This window comes from Lissotriton vulgaris, chromosome 1_1 (assembly GCF_964263255.1).
Source record: "Lissotriton vulgaris chromosome 1_1, aLisVul1.2, whole genome shotgun sequence".
Taxonomy (NCBI): Eukaryota; Metazoa; Chordata; class Amphibia; order Caudata; family Salamandridae; genus Lissotriton; species Lissotriton vulgaris.
In genome coordinates this window covers 535,913,027-535,929,633 of record NC_141685.1, presented here as the reverse complement: position 1 = coordinate 535,929,633, position 16,607 = coordinate 535,913,027, and the positions used below count along the sequence as shown (strand labels likewise).

The 16,607-nt window shown below is 49.9% G+C and overlaps 1 protein-coding gene across 1 annotated transcript in view; it reads right to left on the bottom strand.

Annotated features, from left to right (window-relative positions):
* WDR47 (WD repeat domain 47) overlaps positions 1-16,607 on the bottom strand; it is a 373,430-nt gene that overhangs the window by 64,692 nt on the left and 292,131 nt on the right. Inside the window, exon 10 of the mRNA XM_086953906.1 lies at positions 6,799-6,956. Coding sequence (XP_086810032.1) covers positions 6,799-6,956 — 158 coding nt within the window. The remainder of the gene's footprint in view (positions 1-6,798; positions 6,957-16,607) is intronic.

Here is a 16,607-nt window from a genome sequence, read left to right as displayed (position 1 = left end):
CGGCCGATATTGACTTTGGGGCGCTAATCATGGAGGTAAGATCCAGCCTGAAAAGTATCGATACTAAACTCGACACCATGTCTGCGCAATTGGAATCCGTGAAGACCAAGGTGGACGTACATGAGACTCGGCTTGACTGCTTAGAAAACAGGCAGACTGAATGCTGTGAATTCCAGCAGCAAGCCAAGAAGCATATTACTTCTCTGGAACGAGAGTTAGATGTATTGCGAGCCAAGTCGGATGATTTGGAAGCACGTTCCCGAAGATCCAATATACGCATAACGGGAATTCCGGAAACTACAAATATCGACAAAATGGAGACCTATGTGGCGGACCTTTTGCATGAACTCTTCGACCCGCACCTATCCCCGGTCTTCACGGTCGAGAGAGCGCATCGATCGCTAGGGAAGAAACCACCGCCAGGTGCTACACCTCGGCCAATCCTCGCAAAACTGATCAACTACCAGGACAGAGACTTGATCTTGCGCCTGGCGAGGGAGAAGGGCAAAATCACCCATAAAGGTAATAACATTTCCTTTTATCCGGACTTCACCCCCCTGGTGCAAGCGGCTCGCAAGGAGTTCCTTCCGGCGAAGAAACTACTGCTGCAGGCAGGCGTGCCGTACTCTCTGCTGTACCCTGCAAGGTTGAAGGTACTGCATGACAACACCACCCACTTTTTCACGGACGCAAAGTCGGCGCTCAAGTTCGCCAAACACATCGGCGGGGCGGGGTCCAGGAGAAGATCGCCCAGACATGAAGATACGTCCGAACAGCTAAGTGACAATGACTAACTGGTGGTCTAGTGGGGGTACTAGGATGTCATAAGTTCGCCACCTCAAACTTCATGTGAGTTGGCGCGGATTCATTGGGTTCGTTGCTGGTACATGCTCCCTGGGAGCGCAATGGGTGGAACTGGGTCCTGTCCCGGGACTCCTGGGTGTGTTTTATTGTGCCCTACTGAGTACAGTGATCCTGGAGGCGGTGCGACTGCTAGATCCCGTGGAGGGGGACTCGCGGAACTCATGGAACCTTATCCCTAATTGTAGCCACCCCGTTCACACGGGGCTGTTCGCTGGGCACACCACGCCCCATGGGGTGCCTCCCGCTGTTTTTGCTGTTGGTTCTAGGTTGCACCTTGTGTGCCTTACTATGGGGTATTTCACGACCTGATTGGGAGGTTGCTGAGGGTGGGGGGCAATGGGGGGGGTTTGTTGTTTCGTTATTTCTTGTTCCGACATGGTGCACAGAACTGGCCGCTATGTTTTCATTTTCAGGTACGCGATTCGTGGCAAGGAGTTATGGGGTCCGTTGTGGGTGTGGGGGGTGGGCTGGGACGAGGATGGTCCCAACACTGGAAGACTTCAAATATGGGTGGGATTAAACTTTGGACCTGGAATATTAGAGGCCTCGGGGACTACAGAAAGGCCCGATTGATGCATGGCACGTTGGCCAGGCATAATGTTGACGTCTGCTTCCTGCAGGAAACACATATTAATACTACTCCCTCGCCCAGGTTGAAGAACTCTAGGTGGTCTCAGGTATATTCTTCTGTTTACTCCAACTATGCCAGAGGGGTTGCTATACTTGTGCGCAGGGGGTTAGACTGGCGGGAACATGCTCACGTGTATGACGTGAATGGCAGATACGTGATCTTGTATGGCTCCCTGCAGGGGCGGCCTGTTGTGCTGGCAGCTGTTTACGGTCCTAACGTAGATGACCCGGACTTTTTTAGGGACGTGTGGGCGCAGATTGCTTTGCTTGACTGTTAGTCGGTGGTGTTGGGGGGAGATTTTAATGTTGTGCTGGATGATATGGACAGACGTGGTGTGAGTAGACCTATGCATGCCCGTGCGCGCCAGGCTATCCTTGACGTGATGAGTGAGGGATTGTTGTCGGATGTGTGGAGGGTTCGTCACCCTGACGTGAGAATGGGGTCCTGTTACACGTGCCATAAAGCGGCTTGGTCCAGATTGGATTTCTGGCTGGTGTCTCCTGAGGTTGCAACATGGGTGACAAGGGTCGAAATACAGGCTAGGTCCCTATCGGACCATTCCCCCTGTGAGCTTGAGCTACGCCTTCCTGATACCATTAACAGAGCATTCGCGTGGCGATTGCCCCCACACGCACTCACGGACCAGGTGTTCGTTGAGGAGATAAGGGACGACATTGTTAAATACTTTGCTGAAAATGCAGGTTCCGTCGCCTCAGAGGCTGTTGAATGGGACGCCTTTAAGGCAGTAATAAGGGGCCAGTGCATAGCGAGGCAGGCGGGAGTGCTACGATCGATTCGAGAAACCCTGGCTAAACTGGAGGGAGAGTTGCGAGGGCTGGATGCGGCCTTTAGCTTGGCCCCGACATTAGGAACAGCAGGTGAAATCAAAACGAAACTGCTTGCCTTTCGAGAGCAAGCGGAGAGAGAGGTGCGTTTTCTGGGGAAACGTGCTGAGGCCCGCAGATACGGAGAGGGAGATAGGCCCAGCAGAACACTCGCCAGGTTGATAGACTCTCGGGCACAGTCACACTACATCCACACTATCTATGACAAAGAGGGGACTTTAGCCGTGGGCCAAGAGGCTGTATTGCGCGCCTTTGCTGACTTTTATGCGTCTCTATACGCCTCTAAACATCCCACCGCCCCGGCCTCCTTAACTAGTTTCCTTGACTCCATTGCATTAGTTTGGTTCAATAGCAACCACAGACAGTACATGGACTTGCCTGTTACCGTCCAGGACATCGCTCAGGTGATAAAAAGCATGCCGGCTAACAAGGCCCCTGGCCCTGACGGCCTGACGACGTCCTTTTACAAAACCTATGTTAATGAACTGGCGCCGAAACTACACTCCGTGTTTGTGGAGGCCCTTGAATTGAACTCCCTGCCTGACTCCATGCACGAGGCCTTAATAGTCACTCTTCTAAAACCTGACAAAGATGAGATGCTCCTGGACTCCTATAGGCCCCTCTCCCTCATTAATGTAGATGCCAAAATATACGCTAAAATAATCGCGGACAAGCTGCAACCGATGTTGCCGATTATAGCTTTGCCTGACCAGTCCGGATTCATCTCCGGTAGAGCCACGTCCCATAACCTCAGGACCATTTTCTCGGTCCTTCATTACCTACATCCATCTGTGCAGGCGGCGGTGGTGTTTTTGGACGCGACCAAAGCGTTCGACTCTTTGGAATGGCCGTATTTATTCAGGGTGCTGGAAAGAATGGGCTTCAGTCGCAATTTCATGACCCTGATCAAATTGCTGTATACTGGACCCAGAGCCAGAGTAAGTGTAAATGGCCTGGTGTCCGGATCCTTTAATATCACTAGAGGAACCAGGCAAGGGTGCCCACTATCCCCCCTCCTCTTCGCCATCGCGATGGAGCCACTTGCGGCTCGGATACGACAACACCACACTGCGAGGGGCATCGGGTTTAGCTCTCGGAGCCTCTTGATCTCGTTATATGCTGACGATGTGACCTTGTATATTGTCAACCCCAAAGACAACATGAACCCGCTGCTCCGAGAGTTTGTGAGGTTTGAGGGCCTGGCGGGAATATCCATCAATTGGTCAAAGTCCGTAGCTTTCCCACTGACCGATGAGACGAGCCAGCCATCTGCAGACTACCCTATACGTTGGGAAGCTGAGGCTGTTAAGTACCTGGGGATTTGGATTAGCCGGGATGTGCAAGAACTATGGTCTCTGAACTTTGGAAAGGCAGTAGATTGGATGGAAGGGAAGATTGAGGTTTGGAACAGGTTACCTTTGTCCCTAGTTGCACGAATAGCGTTGGCAAAAATGGTGATTCTTCCCAAATTCCTGTATCTGTTTGTGAACATCCCGCTGCCCATGACATCACACTTCCATGCGCGGGTGCGCTCGTTGATGTTGAAACTGGTTTGGGCTGGAGGCCAGGCGAGGATCTCCTGGGACCTGCTCACACTCCCACTTAGGCAGGGGGGCCTCGGAGCTCCCGACTTGAAGCTATACTCTCTGTGTGCACAGGCGCAGTTTCTGCATTTTTGGGCCTTCCCCACTCCCTACCAACCGCACGTAGCGGTGGAAATGGCTGCGCTGGCCCCGTTGCCCCTGCGCGTGGCCCTATATGGGAAGGTTACGCGCCCTTCAGCGGAGATCGACACTGTAGAAATGGTACGCTGGACCTGGCGAGAACTGCAGAGGAGAGCTGGCCTCTCCTCCCTGTATGCACCTGCGATCCCACTGCGGGGGAACCCACTGCTGCCCTGCTTAGCTGCCAGAGGCGATGTTCTTACGCTCCGGGGGCAAAGACTGCACACATTCGCCGACTTGTACCCTGAAGGCACCTTTGTCGAGTTGCACACGGTTGTTGGGGACCACCCAGAATCTTTTGCGGACACGCTGCTGTACCACTCCCTTAGGGAATCATGCAAACAGTTGGGACCCCACTTCCCGGAGGAGCCGCAGGCACTGGATGCCCTACAGAACCTACTGTCGAAACCCTCTCCCAAAAAAATGGTATCGAGGCTCTACAACTGCATGCAGGAGCAGGCCCCAATCACTGTGGCTACCGCCAAAGATGCTTGGGCTGCGGACCTGGACGTCCCCCTCACAGATGACATATGGAAGTACTGCTGTGAACAACTGACTGCACTGTCCCCGAACTACCGGCTGCGGCTCATTCACTTTAAATTTTTACACCGGTACTACCGGACACCGATGCTACTTCATCGCATGGGCATCCGTACGGATGCGTCCTGTTGGAAGTGCGGGAGGGCAGAAGCGTCCTTCATACATGTGGCGTGGAGCTGCCCCAAACTAACAGACTTCTGGACAGATGTCTTTGCAGCTATCAACCAAATCTTAAGTAGAAACGACATGCCGTCGCCGCTCCTGGGCCTGCTGGGCTACGTCAAGGACACTGAACCTTGTGACAGAAAATTACATGCACTCCTCCTCCTCTATGCTAAACGACAGGTTGCACTACACTGGGGCAGGAGGGCGTTGCCATTGTTCACTGGGTGGGTCGGGGATGTCACCTATGGGCACGCGCAACTCACTCACTACTGGGAGACCATGCCCACTGCCTCTAGGCCGAATGACATTTGGGAGCCCTTTCTGCAGTGGACAAGAGAGCGGGCGGGATCGGAAGTATCTGGAGGATCGCCTGATGTGGGTGTTTCGGATGATATGGGCTGAGTGGTTGCTGTGCGTATCTGAACTGACTTGGCACTGATGTTCCCTTCTGGCACTGTCACGCCCTGGCTATGTACCACGCTTGCCCTGCTGTCCCTCCTTCACTTTGTACTAGCAGCGCGTCCTGTTCCCCTTTTTGCCTTCCCTTAGACCACTCGTCCCGACCCCTTGCCCTGCTAAGATATCTCCCTTCCCCCCCCCGCGTCACCCCCCCCCCCCCCTCTCTACCTCCGCCATGTATGCTTGCTGCCTGCCTCCCCTCCACTACTGCCACGGATCGCTACCGGCCGACGGACACACGCGGCCCCGCCAAAGCGAGGGGAACTGCGTGGTTGACTTGCTATGTTTGCACCATTGTTACGTTGTTTACGTTTCCTTTCTTTTCTTTTCTATTTTGTTGGGGACGGTTGGGTGAAAACGGTGCTACTAGATGTGTGCTTCCCACTTGCTGTTTCTAGAGTTGGGGCCTGCGGATTGCCCCGAGACAGCTTCCACGGCTCCTGTTATGGTCATCTATCTACTGCACTGCAAAAATGTAAGATCACTAACTGTGCTACGGTTGTGTTGCTCACGTATGATACATTGCAATGTTGGACACCCTGCTGAGGGCTCGGAGCTCCACAAAAGTTGTATTACTGTCGACTGTTTTCCTGACTTAGATGATGTGCACACCTCATAGCGGCCTGCCTCCGGGTTGTTGGCGTGACGCAGTGTAACCGTTTGTCCCTTTTGTCATAATAAATGTCTTACACCAAAAAAAAAAAAAAAAAAAAAAAAAGTATATCTAATGAATGTACGTACGCATAGAAAAACAAATTGTCAATATATGGCTTGACTAGGTTTTCATCATGTCTGTTGAGACAGCTTTTATTAAACCCTTTTTTTGTTACAGATTTTAACTTTAACTAAAATAGTAACCCCTCAAAAAAACACAAGGACACAAGGAGCAGGGTAAATAAACCAATAACTAATCAATTCCCTTTGTTTAAGCCCATTTACTACTAGAATATAATCAAGACATTTTAAGAAAAGGCAATTCTCTATGACAAAATATAAATAATTGTTTTAAAATCGTTTTAAAAGTTTAATAAAAACAATATCTCAACTGCCATTCTGACATAGTCAAGCCATATATTGACAATTTGTTTTTGTATCCATATATACATTTATTATGTATGTATAATGTTTAGATAAAATGAACTTAAATAAATAATAGTAATGTAGCAAAATCTGCAGTGGTGTAATTGCAACATCATCAATGTAGTGCAATAGAGGAAGTGTTTACTACAGGATTGGCTTAAAAAGCAGGATGAAAATCCAAGTGCCATGCTATAGAACATCCAAAGACATTTTTATGCTACCTGCGGGGCACCGAGGTGCATATTTATTATTGTTTAATTTGGGATTTTACACTCCGAGACTTTACTGCTAAGGAATGAAACAAAGCATTGTTAATTATGCATTGAAGGAGGTTAAGCAGTTGTATGCATTTGGTATTTGCAGTAATCATTTTGCAGTAATTGACTGGCTATGAAAACAGCTAAAGTGATCATAATACTCTATAAAAATACAAATAATTAATGCACATAGTGCCGATAATATGAACGGTTTATAGGCCAATTATTCTTACCTTGGATCAATCACATCTGGGTAAGCACACACTCTTAGAGTTTTAGAATTTGAACCAACAGCATACAAGGAACCACTTGGATGAAATGCAACTGCTCTCACTGCTTGAGTATCTTCGAGGATTGTAAGACAAGTGAACTGGTGCTTCGATGTGTCCTCCTGTCACATACAAACATAGAAGAAAAACAGTCCCATAATTTCTGTGTGTCCTGGGACAGGAAATGCACTCCAATAATAGAACATCCGTCCAATGCCAAGAACCCCTCTGACCTGCTTCTTCCTAAACATTAATTTAATGTAACAGAATGTCCTTCCTTTTTAATAAGGTTATGACAGAAGTCGAATAATTATTTTACTTGCAGACTTCACTTAAAAGAACAATGGGGTCGATTCACAGAACAAATCTTGAGACAAAATCCTAAACTTACAACTTTTGGTATTCAGAGAAGACATTTAGTAGTAGTAAAGTTAGGATTTTGTCTTAAATTAGGATTTTGTCTTAAATTAGGATTTTGGCTGAACTTAAACTGAAGTTTGTCTTAAGTTTTGGTCTTAAGACAAAATTCTAATTTAGGACAACATCCTAATTTAAGACAAAATCCTACCTTTACTACTACTAAATGCCTTCTGTGAATACCAAAAGTAGTAAGTTTAGGATTTTTCTCAGATTAGTTCTGTGAATCGGCCCCTATATGTTTATCTTATTTTAAGTATTTCACTTGCAGTATACTGGGACATATGGGAACGAAAGTTAAACTATTTACTTTATTTTTTTTGCACAGTTTTATATAGCGCGAACTTGACCCGAATCAGGTTTCAGAGCACTTTACATAGCACCAGTTGCATTACATGGGGACTCATTCTTCATTTTTGTTAGGCACGGGGAGAGTAAATGATTTGCTCAGAATCACAGGATGTTCAGCATCATTGCTGAGACTCGAATCCAGTTCCCCAGGTTGGAGGTCGACCGCCCTAGCAGTTAGGCCAACTCCTCTACTTTATGTGAAAAAACATCAAGACATTGATCGGTCAATGGTATCTGGTCATGGACATTATGTCCCCCTTCAAATACAGCTTGTTGAAATAAAACATGTTCTGTTGCAACATTCCCAAACATGCTTAGACAATGGAATGAGAAGATGATCAGTTTCAGTTCTTTGTAATAGCGCATGAAATCACTGGTAATTAAACAAAAGGTGATTGCCTGTGTTGCTAAATTCAAAAGCAACTTATAATTTCACTCCTTGAAAACACTACATGCCAAAGTTCCTCATTCACTGCTACTCTGAAGTCATCTATTTTAACTTTAATGACCACTGATCCACGCTCTAGTTCAATGGCGTGGATCCCACACGCTGATTGAAAATCAGTAGCCTATTAACCTTATAAAAAGCTTACAATGGCACAAGTTAGAACTACCTGACTCAATATTTTTTTTAAGTCCACAAAAATTAATAAAAAGTAGAAACTGTGCACAAGTGCAACAAAAGAAAATGATAATTACGCTGTAAGCATCTGTTTGTGGCATGTAGTGCTGTAGAGTCACATGTTCTGCATACTCCTGCCATATAGTGTTGGGCTTGGACATGTACAACTTCTTTTTCTTCGAAGAAGTCTTACACGTGATAAGGTATTATGACTCCTCCTATGACTGGTATGGAGCATGGTCATTGGTTTCTATTGATAGATAGTTTCCCGCACGGCGGGTGAGGATGGAGATGGAACAGAAAGGGATAAGAGAGGCCATGTAAAAGTTATCATCGTTTAGCCATTGTCATCTTAAAACATTTAGAAGGCCGAGGTCCCTCATTTCCTACAGGTTTCCCGTTAGGTGAAAACTAGGAGAATGAGCTGATGGACTGAAGGCACTCTGTGTACAGATACTCATGTTTTATTTCTTAGAACTGGGTGTCTCGCATGGTTTACCAGTAAAGCTATGACAATGGACCTCTTTTTAAAATTTCTTGTAGCTGATAAGTGAATTTCACCGTGAATCGGTCTTAGAAAGGAACTCTTGACAAAAAGTAATACAATCACTTGTTAAAGTATGACAAACAGCGGAAGCCCTTTAATAAAGGAATACACTACTTTGTCATTGATTTCTGCAATAGTAAATAGGGAAAGCACTATATCAAAACCTTTAGAGGCAATATAGTCTAGAAAGAGTCTCGGAAGAGCCTTCTAGAAGCCCTGCGAAAAAGATAACAAGCGCATACGTTCTGACAACAGGTTTTTGTAGTAGAAAGTAATTTCCCTGCAATATTATGGAAAACTTTGATATTTAATGCATTACAGAATAGCATCTATTTAACACTATTAAACAAGCAGTGGCAAAGCTAACAGTTTTGCTTTTGACTGAAGAAAAACATCAAATTTCAAGAACGTGCTTAACAGGTACAGCATGATCAACAGTGGTTCAAGCTTCCATACTGTAATGTACTGCATTTATACATTTAATAGAGCGCAAACAATATCCGAAAAGTGGCAGTGAAAGTCATCAACTGCTAACCAAGTTAAACATCTGTCCTTGGAAAGCCCTCATAAGAAAAAGAGATCCAAAATCAAGAAGAGAGAGAAGTAGCAATTCAACCCTCAGCTATGCTACTCCACAGTACTGGGTCAATACTGAGACCGCCTTCTGAACGAGTCACTGGCATTCCAGAAATCTCATCCTAGGAAAGGGAGGGGCTCTTGATACATATGCCGGACCATGCAAACTCAAAATCGTGATATGCTTTCACAGAAAGTTTTGTGCGTGGCAATCATGTTTTTGAAGGCTGCACACAAAAATATTTAGTTTTCAGAAAATAAACTCCCAAAGTGGGAGTTAGTTTCCTGAAAAACAAAAAAAACAAAATGACCCGCTAAACTGATAGTCATCTTAGAGGGCAGAGGGGTAATTTTTTTTTCTGTTTATGACAGCCATAATTTACCTGCCTGTGACAGAAAGAAAACAAGCATTTACAATGCAATGGTCTCAGCTTTGTTAAATTTATAGCTATTGGCATTGCAAATGGCATTTTTTTCATTTTTCATTTTTTTGAAAACATAAATAAATGGTATTGTCATTAACAATGGCAATAGGTGAGCATTAGAGAGTAGTAGAGAGTATTAGCGGACACAGAGCCCCACACACACACAGAGACAAACAGACACACACACAGAGCCTCACACAGACACACAGAGCGCCACACACACACACACACACACACACACACACACACAAACACACACACACAGACACACACACAGAGCGCCACACACACAGAGCGCCACACACACACACAGCGCCACACACACACAGAGCGCCACACACACACAGAGCGCCACACACACACAGAGCGCCACACACACACAGAGAGCCACACATCCCTAAACCACCCACCCGATTCAAAAATCTCACAATGGCAGGACAGCTCAGCATGAAGTTATGTATTCATTTCAAATTGTGGGAGACAACTGCTTTTTGATACACACCTCCCCCCCCCACCCCCCCCCCCCCCCACCAAAATGAATGTAAGAAATTACAGACGCTTCTTGCAACTATACCCTGTGATAATCAAGATTATAGGCACGTTATAAAACCCCGTAGAGACACTGGACCTACTGCCACCACCGCAAGTGCATTTATTAATCTGTGAAAATAGCCGCATTAGGGGTTAAGAAATCACTATCACAGCAGGCATTAAAAGGGGGTATGATACAAACTACCGAAGCTTAGGTTAGACACATTAAATGCACTGCAAGACATGAGCAAGGGGGCGAATGCTTCTATCCAAACTAACCGGCATCCCCGCATAGGTCAAACCAAGTATTAATGGTAAAACGAAACAAACCACAAGGAGATGGGCAGAGTGAGGGAGTGGGGCCAAGATGATAATGAAGATCTGCGAGGGCTCGACAGTGGAAGACCAAGGGCATGCTGTGACAGCTGTGGCGGGTTCACAGGACTGCGGCTGCTCCAGGTGCGGGATGGGCGGTACCTGCAAGAGTCTACACAATGGGTACAAGTCACCTCCCCCACCCACCGCGGGAGGTTTAGCGCCCCCTATCGGCTTAAACCGTGCTTTCATGCAGCAGGCACACCGACGGAAGGCACCGAACGGAATCCTGTGACACGAGGGCCAGGCACTGAAGGAGCCAGGAGAACAGCGCACCTCCACAGACAAGCAGGCACGCCTGGGGACCCCTGCCACCCGAGGAGCAGGCACGTCGAGGGACCCTGCCATACGAGGTGCAGGCACGCTGAAGGAGCCAGGAGAACAACGCACCTCTCCACAGAGAAGCAGGCACGCCTGGGGACCCTGCCACACGAGGAGCAGGCACGGGGACCCTGCCACACAAGGAGCAGGCACGTTGAGGGACCCTGCCACACGAGGAGCAGGCACGTCGAGGCATCAGCAGCACAACACGCACTCCACAGAGTGGGTAGCACAGAGCAAACAGGCACGTGTGGGGAGCCTGCCGCACGAGTAGCAGGCACTTCTGGGGACCCTGCCGCACGAGGAGGACTTACATCTGGTGACCGTGCTGCCCGAGGAGCAGGCACACCGAAGGAGCCAGCAGCACAAAGCATCACTCCACAGAGGCAGCACAGAGCGAGGAGGCACGTCTGGGGGAACCTGCCTCACGAGGAGAGGCATGTCTGGAAAACGCTGCAGCACAAGGAGCAGGCACAGTGAGACTCTGCCGCGTGGGGAGCAGGCACATTGAAGCAGCCAGCTGCACAAACACTCCACCCACAGAGGAGCACAGAGCGAGCAGGCACGTCTGGGGGAAAACTGCCGCACGAGGAGCAGGCAAGTGGAAAGCATCCGTCCGGAGGTCTTGCTGGACGTGGGGGGAACCCTGCACTGCCTGGAACAGGTACCTGTAGGGAGCAGGAGGTATAGAAAGCAAGGAAACGTAAAACACAGAGATGAGGCACTCCCGGAAAACCGCAACACAGAACACCACCTCCGGAGAACTTCACACAGGCCCCTGGAGAAAACCTGTAGCGCAAAGCAGGCAACCCCACTGCGAAAAACACCTACTAAAGCGCGAGGGCTTCTGCCAGAACCGTGGCTCACACCACAGCAGGAACCAATTTAGAGAACGCGGGGTCTGCAGTGCGAGGCCACTCCAGTGTTCTGGTTTTAAGCAGCCCACCGGCACCCTTCTCTGGGCAGATTTACCAATTCAGCTCCAATTTGGGATTATTCTTGGCTGCTGCCACGAGGTGACTTCAAAAAAGGTGGGTTCACTTCACTAGCCTTTTTCCAACATTCATTAGCTGCCTGTTAATTACTCTGGGTCATAGATGTCTGCGCTATAATGTATTTAAATGAACCAATTTTACGGCCTATAGTGTGCACTTCCGTGTGTCTGCACATGACAGCAGTGAACTGTGCAGGTTTTTGCTAGCAGCTTTCCTCCCCAGTAATACCTCCACGCCATGCGTGACACCATCGGCCAGCCCTGGTTCGTTAACCCGCAGAACATAGTTTTCACAGAGAGAAAACACACTGGAATTTGAACCAGTTGAAGAAAATATAGAAAAAAATAAACTCACCAGACACTGGCAGACGCATACAATCAGTGCCGATGTGACTCAGCAGCTTCTCTACTTCTTCGCGGTCGGGCAGAAATGTCTTCAGAAAAGCGCCGACATTTTCAGATTCGGGGACGTGGTTTTCTTTCTCTCCTCTTCCCATTGGCTGGAAGGTAAATTTCCAGCCAATGGGAAGAGGAGAGAAAGAAAACAAGAAAAAAGCGAAAAAACACGCCCCGAATCTGAAAAAGAAGGGGCTTGAACAGAGTGACGCCCCTCTCCTCCAATGGCTGGCCTCCGTTTAGGAAGCCAGCCAGTGGATAAGAGGGGCGGATCAAGCCCCACTTTAAAAAACATAAAATCTGTGACCGAGATTGCGCAAGCGCAGCCTACTGTCCTCGACCTAAAGCACAAGTTACTTACCTTCGGTAACGATATATCTGTAAGAAACAGTAGTTAGTATTAGATTCCTTACCTTAGAATATCCCCAGGCGTCAGACTGGATTCAGAAATGTTTGCGTAGCAGTACCCATGCGCGTCAGTAGGCATCGTCCGCGGCTCCGAGTCCGTCGTCTGTGTTGTGGGTGCCATGATGACATCATCGGAGTACTTAGACGCCGCCTCCGCACGCTGACGTCAGTTCTTATACACCGCTTTTCCACGTCAGAAACGCAGAGCCATGATAAAAACCAACACTGGTGCCATGAAACTAGGGCGCTGAAAGGGGATGACCTTAACCCTAGATATCGGTTCGCAGACCGGGGAGGGGGGGGTGGTGCGGGTAAGGAATCTAATACTAACTACTATTTCGTACAGATATATCGTTACCCAAGGTAAGTAACTTGTGCATCTGAAAGAAACAGGTTAGTATTAGATTCCTTACCTTAGAACAGATACGCCAGCAATACCAACCCCGGTGGTGGGTCTGCGAACCAATGATCACACCAGAAAGTCCTGGAGGACGGAACGGCCAAAGAAGCCATCCCTCCGGACTTTGCTGTCCAGGCAGTAGTGTCTTGCAAACGTGTACAGCGAGGCCCACGTAGCTGCCTAACAAATGTCCTGCAAGGGGACTCCCCGGCCCAGGGCAGTAGTAGCCAGCGTGGCCCGAGTGGAATGGGCCATCAGCCCAACAGGAGGCTCCTTTTTAGCCAAAGAGTAGCATGCCTTGATACACAACACGACCCATCGAGAGATGGTCCGTTTGTGCACCGCCCGTCCCTTCTTAGCGCCCATGTAACCAACAAAGAGTTGGTCATCCACCCGGAACTGGCGTGTGCGATCCAAATAGTAAGAGCGCACGTTTTGGGTCCAGACGGTGGAGCCGCTCTTCCTCTTTAGAGTGATGCGGAGGCGGAAAGAAGGTGGGCAAGGTGATGGACTGACCGATGTGGAAGGCTGTGACTACCTTGGGCAGGAAAGAGGGTCTTGTCCGCAACACAACCTTGTCCAGATGGACAGATAGGAAAGGAGGCTTGGAAGAAAGAGCCTGGAGCTCACTCGGCAACCAGGAAAGTAGTCTTCAAAGTAAGAAGGCGAAGAGGACAGCTATGAAGTGGCTCAAAGGGAGCACACATCAGGTAAGTCAAAACCAGATTCAAGTCCCACTGGGGCATCATGAAAGGAACAGGGGGGAACATATGAGTGATGCCATTCAAGAATCTATTAACAATCGGGGACTTGAACAAAGAAGGCTGATCAGGTAGCCTTAAGAAGGCGGAAAGGGAAGAAAGGTAGCCCTCGATAGTGCCCAGAGCAGAGCCCTGCTGGGCAAGAGAAAAAATGAAGAGGAGAACCTCAGAAAGGGGGGCAGAAAGTGGATCCACAGCCTTTGCTGTGCACCATGCCACAAATCTGTTCCACCTGCAGGCGTATTCCAACTTCTTGGAGGGACGCCTGGCTGCCAGAATCACAGTACAAACTTAAGGAGGCAAGTCAAATGGCCTCAATTGACGCCGCTCCAAGCATGGAGGTGGAGACTGGACAGGTTCGGGTGGAGGACCGTCCCCTGCTGCTGCAACAGAAGGTCCTCCTGAAGAGGCAGAAAATCGGAGGATCGACTGACATGCTGAGTAGCTCGGGGTACCAGTATCTTCGTGCCCAGTCTGGAGCCACAAGGATGACTTGGGCCCGGTCGCGCTTGATCTTCTTCAGCACTCTGGGCAGAAGTGGTATAGGCGGAAAGGCGTACAATAGACCGCAACTCCACTCGCGACGAAAAGCGTCTCCGAGCGAGTGCCGCCTTGGAAATTCCAACACGCAGAACTGATGACATTGCGCGTTCTCTTCTGTGGCGAATAGATCTAACCAAGGCTCTCCCCACTGCTGAAAGAGGCCTTGCGCCACATCAGAGTTTAGACGCCAATCGTGATCCATCATGCATCGACGGCTGAGTTTGTCCGCCCTGGCATTCAGGGAACCTGCCAGGTGTTGAACCACCAGGGTCACGCCCTGATGTTCCAGCCACTGCCAGAGGCACAGAGCCTCCTGGCAAAGGGTCCACGCCCCCACCCTGCCTTGTTTGTTGCAGTACCACATGGCGGTGGTGTTGTCCGTGAACACTTGCACTACACTCCCCCGGACAGAGGGGAGGAATGCCTTCAGGGCAAGCCGTATCGCCCGCAGCTCCAGAAGGTTCTCTGATCTCCGCCTCACCCATGTGGCTCCCCGAGCCATGGAGGGACGCGTCCGTCACAACTACGTGCTCCGGTTGGGGTAGGGAGAGGGATCTGCCGCTGACCCAATTGTGGTCCGTGAGCCACCACTGCAACTGTCTTGCAGTGCCCTCCGAGATCAAGACATGGTCTGACAAGTTGCCCTGATGCTGGGCCCACTGAAACTTCAGGTCCCACTGCAGAGCCCGCATCCACCACCTGGCGTGATGCACCAGAAGGATGCAGGAGGCCATCAGCTCCAGAAGCCGCAGCGTCAACCTGACAGACTCGGGATAACAGCTGAAAGATCGGAATCAGAGCCTGAATATCCCGAACCCGCTGTTCGGGAGGATAAACCCGAAACTGCGCCGAGTCTAGAACCGCTCCGATGAAGAGTGGCTTCTGAGAGGGACACAGTTGTGACTTCGGCCACCGCCATCACTTTCGTGAACACCCGTGGGGCGCTGGTAAGGCCGAAGGGGAGCACGGTAAACTGAAAGTGCTCGTGGCCTACCGTGAACCGCAGGTAACACCGGTGGGCCGGCAGGACGGGGATGTGAAAATAAGCGTCCTGCAAGTCCAACGCTCCCATCCAGTCTCCAGGGTCTAGGGGAGCTAAGACCTGAGCCAATGTCAGCATCTTGAACTTCTCCTTCCGGAGGAAGCCATTGACATTCCGTAGGTCCAAGATAGGGCGTAGGCCCCCTTTGCCCTTCTTGGGTACCAGAAAGTACTGGGAGTAACAACCACACCATACTTCTGGCCCAGGAACGCGTCCGATGGCCCCCTTGGCCAAGAGGGCCGTAACTTCCTCTTGTAGAAGTTTCAAGTGATCCCCCGACATGCGGTGCGGAGGGAGCAGCCCCTTAGGACCATTTGCAGCACCCACCTGTCCGATGTGACAGTGCGCCAGTGGAGGGGGTGTTGGCGAACCCTGCCCCCCACTGCTGTCACACGGGCCTGAAAGCTCGGACTAGGAGGGTTTTGAGGCGGATGCTGCAGGGGCAGGTGTGGACTGGCCTCGCCGTTGTCCCCGACTGCTGCCACGGCGGTTTCCACGTCCGCCACCGCACTGGATGGTAGTCTGCGGCCCGTGGCTCGCAGGACATGTGGGGGCGCCCCTTCCTTGGCCACAAAAGGGAAGAAATGCAGCCGTTTGCTGGCGCAGGGCCGAGAGGCCGAGGCACTTGGCCGTAGCCCTGGAGTCCTTAAAGCGCTCAAGCACATGGTCTGCCTTGTCGCCAAAGAGGCGACGGCCATCGAACGGCATGTCCATAAGTGTGTTTTGGACATCAGCCGAAAAGTTGGCGGTCCTCAATCGCCACCGTCGTTGCCATCGCTCTGCCTAGTGAGTCAGTAGTGTCCAGCCCACACCAGATGGAATAACACGCCGCATCTCGACCCTCCACAAGGGCTTGGCCGAGTTCAGCCCGGAACTCCACCAGGCATTCTGGCAGCACGTCCGCGACCGTATCCCACAGAGAGTGGGTGTAGCGGCCCAAGAGGCATGCGGTGTTGACTGACCGCAATCCTAAACTTAGGGAGGAGAATACTTTCTTCCCGTATTGCTCGTATCTCTTGGATTCCCGGTTGGGGGGAGCCGATGGGAATGCGGTCTGGGAATTA